Genomic DNA, 5,454 nt, shown 5'->3' with positions numbered 1-5,454 from the left:
TTTTTGTCCTTATTGATACATTTATGATATTTTTTTTCTTATTGATACATTTTTGTCCTTAATGATACTTTTATGATACTTTTTGTCCTTGGATACATTTATGATATTTTTTCCTTATTGAAACATTTTTCTCCTTATTGATACATTTATGATACTTTCATGATACTTTTTGTTCTTATTGATACATTTATGATACTTTATAATGCTTTTGTCCTTATTGACACATTTATAAAACTTTTATGGTGCTTTTTGTCCTTTTAGGAGCTTGAAAGTAGCTAAACGAAAAGAACCCAAAGCAGAAAGTTAATTTCTGTGTGAGCTCTTCCTATAGCAGCTGATGATCTCTGACTGCTGTGTGCTGGCGTCTGTACCTCTGTGAGGGGTATGATGAGAGTACAATGGCCCTCCTCACGGCTGCTGAAGCACAGATACCCATCTGTGGTGTAGACAGTGCCCGGCGTGTGGCAGCGGGCGTGAGGAGTCCAAACCGAGCATGACATCACTTCCTGCAGACGCTCGGCCCGCGGCAAGCCAAAGAGAGAGAGCACGTACTGCCTGAGAGCCTGTTCTTCCAACACCCTGTGAGACACAAACATACACAACCATGTTCATGTATAAGACTACAGGAAAATGCCAAAGACTTCAGAGGATCTGACCATTAAAGTCAATACAACTAGAGGCCGACCGATTGATCCATTTTGGCGATTAACCGGCACCGATAGTTGATTGCTGGAACTATCGGCAAAAATCCATGCTGATAGTTTCTCCGGGTTGCGTCCATTGCTGGAGCGGCTGAGAAGATCCGCAGTCATTATACAGTACGAGAGCGGCCTCTAGAGGCGAATCACGGACAGCACGTGCTGTTTGTTTTGACACGTGCTGGTTTAAAACGGACAACGAAAGGGTGTGTACACAGTATACTACAGTGCATGTTTTCATATCATTACTAAGTAATTAATTTGTTGACTAGATGCTGCATTAGTGGAGAAAGAACAGCAGTGTGTTTGCTCTCAAGGCTGAGAGGATGCGAACATTAGCAGCACCTCAAATGGTTAAAACAATGTGACCAAAACACACGCGAGTCTGACCCAAATGTTTAATGTCACGATTGTTACCATCTATTTGCATTAGTTTATATCCAGCTGGTCACTGTAATGCATTTGTTAACCGTATTTAAAGCTAGTGACGTGAGAAAGCAAATTGTACATAATGACTTCACCCTAGGCGGGTATTGTGCATTTTTAAGCTAAACATTTGTCTTTCTGTGAACTATGAACTAACTCTAATGATCAATATGTAATTAATATTTAATGTTAATATGTTTATTCATTTACAAAGTATGGTTCAGTACTTTTTGTTTTTTTAACTATCGATGGGTTCATTGGTATCGGCCAGTGTGGTCCAACCTAGCTATCGGTAAAATCTGCCAGTTGGCCTCTAAATACAACTGCTGTTTATTCGTAGATCTGAAATGGATGAAAGATTCTGATCAAAGCAGCATAGAACAAAACCACTGCTCTATAAATACACATGCAGCTACACATGCAAATGCAGTTTTCACACCCAACGCACGGCCCACAGCACCAGCACGGGTTTACATGCAGTCGCAAACCACACACTCATGACTTGTGCTTATTTCTCTTAACCATTCATCATCCATTAACAGCTCTGATGCAGCTGTCGGTCTGAATCTGTTGTAATTTGATTCACAATCTCTATATTCTCTATATTCTGCAGACTGTTGTTCTCTGTTGTGCTTTACTTGTTTTCACTGTCTTTCTCGTTCTCTTACTTCTCTTTTAGTGAAGGAAGTATATGAGAATCACATCCCTGCTGATGATTGGCTGGATAGAAAGTAAGTACTATTCAATGAGGCCCATAAAACAGATTCACAACAGGTTCACTGATGTCTTACTTTATCACAACTGATGTGATAATAGATGTGGTGCAGATGGGAAGCAGTTTTAGATGCGATTACAGATGTAGATGTGATTGCACATGTGATTGCAGATATAGGTGTGATTGCATGTGTAATTGCACGTGTGATTGCAGATGTAGATGTGATGTAGATGTGATTGTAGATGTGATTGCAGATGTAGATGTGATTGCACATGTGATTGCAGATATAGATGTGATGTAGATGTGATTGCAGATGTAGATGTGATGTAGATGTGATTGCAGATGTAGGTGTGATTGCAGATGTAGATGTGATTGCATGTGTGATTGCAGGTGTAGATGTGATTGCAGATGTAGATGTGATTGCACATGTGATTGCAGATATAGATGTGATTGCACATGTGATTGCAGATGTAGATGTAATTGCACATGTGATTGCAGATATAGGTGTGATTGCACATGTGATTGCAGATGTGATTGCAGGTGTAGATGTGATTGCATGTGCGATTGCACGTGATTGCAGATGTAGGTGTGATTGCAGGTGTAGATGTGATTGCAGATGTAGATGTGATTGCACATGTGATTGCAGATGTAGATGTGATTGCAGATGTAGACGTGATTGCACATGTGAATGTGATGTAGATGTGATTGCAGATGTAGATGTGATTGCACATGTGATTGCAGATGTAGATGTGATTGCACATGTGATTGCAGATATAGATGTGATGTAGATGTGATTGCAGATGTAGATGTGATGTAGATGTGATTGCAGATGTAGACGTGACTGCACGTGTGATTGCAGATGTAGACGTGATTGCACGTGTGAATGTGATGTAGATGTGATTACAGATGTAGATGTGATTGCAGGTGTAGATGTAGATGTCATTGCATATGTAAGATGTGTTTGCAGATATAGATGTGACATAGATGTGATTGCATGTGTGATTGCAGGTATAGATGTGATGTAGATGCGACTGCAGATGTAGATGTGATTGCTCATGTGATTGCAGATGTAGATGTGATGTGACTGCTGGTGTAGATGTGTTTGCAGATATAGATGTGACGTAGATGTGATTGCATGTGTGATTGCACGTGTGATTGCAGGTATAGATGTGATGTAGATGTGATTACAGATGTAGATGTGATTGCAGGTGTAGATGTAGATGTCATTGCATATGTAAGATGTGTTTGCAGATATAGATGTGACATAGATGTGGTTGCATGTGTGATTGCAGGTATAGATGTGATGTAGATGCGACTGCAGATGTAGATGTGATTGCATGTGTGATTGCTCATGTGATTGCAGATGTAGATGTGATGTGACTGCTGGTGTAGATGTGTTTGCAGATATAGATGTGACGTAGATGTGATTGCATGTGTGATTGCAGGTATAGATGTGATGTAGATGTAGATGTGATGTAAATGTGATTTCAGATGTAGACAATTGCAGATGTGATGCAGATGTTCACCTCTTGGTTATGTTGGTGGAGTCCTGCAGTGACTGGTCGAGTGTGAGTCCACCGCTGTCCAGCAGCCTGCGGAGGGCGATATCAGCCAGCTGACACATGACCCTCATCACCTCGTCCACGTTCAGAAACATGGAGAAATCCCTCTGTTTCCGTCTCGTGTGAACACGGATCACATCGGTCAGCAAACCCACCGACACACGTTCCAGCCACGTCACTTCAGCCCACGGAACTAACAGCTTCACTGAGCGCAAATACAACACGCATGAGTTACACACACAGCACAAAGATGCCAGAAGTGGTCAAATGACAGCATTTAATTCATTTCCTCACCCTCTTTGCCCAGTAGGAATGAGTAGAAGGCGATGTGGTTGGTGGTGAGGTACAGTGAGCCCTGGCGTGGCACATGGCCCTTCCAGCAGCAGCAGGAGTAATGAGTCACCAGTTTCTCTCGCTGAGGGAGTCCGAAGCGCTGCTCGAACCGTGCCAGATCTTCCCGAAAGCGTGCCGGATCATCCTCCCGTGCAGCCTGACCGCCCAAAACCTCCTCCGCGATTAAACCCTACATAGAAACACAGGGACATTCAGAGTCGGAACTGAATGTAATGTTTGTGTGAGTCTGTGGAGAGGCCGTACTTTCACTTTGCCCTGCACAAAACTGGCAGCGTCTTCTTTATTCTCAAACACAGCCATGTACGGCAGCAGGTTCTGATCCAGCCATTTCCAGTGTTTCTGCACCTCCTCTATCGTGGCTCCTGTAAGCACACATAGATAATAACTTCATTAATTTCTTAATGTTTTATGCCTTCATTTGATTACCAGCATTTTGATAATGAATTTGTAAAATAAATCCCCCCCAAAAAATAAAACTGACAACACATAATTTCTGAAAAAATTAAACATTTCATATGGCCCTATTATTGTAAAAATAGTAAATGTTTTATGAATGCAATGGATTAGATATGATTTTTGATTATTAAAATTTAAACCATTAAAATGTGATCCAGAAAATTTAAAATGGAACTTTTAATAAATTGTTAAATTGCAAAAGTTTAGGTGACTTCAATTAATTAGACATGCTTTCTGATTATTTAAAAATGTAATAATAAATGTAATAATATTATTTAATAATAAAATTGACTCTAGAAAAATTATTACAGGAAAAAACAGAATCCAGAATATTAAAATGGGGGGGAAAAAACAATAATGTGGAAAAATGTAAAAAACATTTTTTTGAAAAAATAAAACATTTCTTAGGGCACTATTACTGTAAACATTTTTTAATAAATACAGTATATAAATTGTTACAATTTTATGAATTCAATCGATCTGATTTTGATTATTAAAATATAATTAAACCATTAAAACGGAATCGAGAAAAAACAAAACAGAAAACAGGAATTTAGGAAAAATAAAACAAAATTTGGGAACTTTTACTAAATTACATAAATTTCATGATTTCAATTAATCAGACTTTCTTTTTGATTATTAAAATTGAATTTAACCATTAAAATTGAATACAGAAAAATGTATATGGAAAAAAGGATTACAAAAAACTAAAATTGAAACAGAACTTGGGAAAAAAAACAAAACACTAATAATGCGATCACACACATGTGCAAGTGACTGCATAACACACTGGTGCTTATGAAGAGAGGGTGTCACACGAGCGTGAGAGATGCAAACACACTGAACATGAGCTCTCACCGCTGGCTATGACCCAGCTGACCTGCGACCCGGGAACATGCAGAACGATCCGGAACGGGGCCACGCGCGCATTTGAGTCCAGCACGGTGTCCAGCGCGCCCACCAGCAAACCTGCAACACACACACACAAACACAGCACTGAATGAACTGCATCTGCAGTAAAACCACTGACTACTTTTATTTATTTATTTAATCATTTAGCAGACGCTTTTATCCAAAGTGACTTACAAATGAGGACAATAAAAGCAGTCAAAACTAACAAAAGAGCAACAATATATATGGGCAGGTCATTCCACCAGGAGGGAACATTTAATGTAAAAGTCTGTGAAAGTGATATTGTGCCTCTTTGAGATGAACAATAAAGCGTCGTTCACGTGCAGAACAC

The 5,454-nt window shown here is 39.5% G+C and overlaps 1 protein-coding gene across 1 annotated transcript in view; it reads right to left on the bottom strand.

Annotated features, from left to right (window-relative positions):
* The window catches only part of tbc1d8 (TBC1 domain family member 8), a 36,887-nt gene that overhangs the window by 26,189 nt on the left and 5,244 nt on the right, over positions 1 to 5,454 (bottom strand). The window contains exons 2-6 of the mRNA XM_016553224.1: positions 5,070 to 5,180; positions 3,999 to 4,117; positions 3,696 to 3,924; positions 3,366 to 3,606; positions 372 to 579 (exon numbers count right to left, since the gene is read on the bottom strand). Of these exons, the coding sequence (XP_016408710.1) occupies positions 372 to 579; positions 3,366 to 3,606; positions 3,696 to 3,924; positions 3,999 to 4,117; positions 5,070 to 5,180 (908 nt within the window). The remainder of the gene's footprint in view (positions 1 to 371; positions 580 to 3,365; positions 3,607 to 3,695; positions 3,925 to 3,998; positions 4,118 to 5,069; positions 5,181 to 5,454) is intronic.

The sequence above is a fragment of the Sinocyclocheilus rhinocerous genome, unplaced genomic scaffold (assembly GCF_001515625.1).
Source record: "Sinocyclocheilus rhinocerous isolate Xijiao unplaced genomic scaffold, SAMN03320098_v1.1 scaffold3693, whole genome shotgun sequence".
NCBI classification, from domain to species: domain Eukaryota; kingdom Metazoa; phylum Chordata; class Actinopteri; order Cypriniformes; family Cyprinidae; genus Sinocyclocheilus; species Sinocyclocheilus rhinocerous.
Note: the sequence above shows the minus strand (reverse complement) of the source record. Positions and strands in the feature narration are given on the sequence as shown.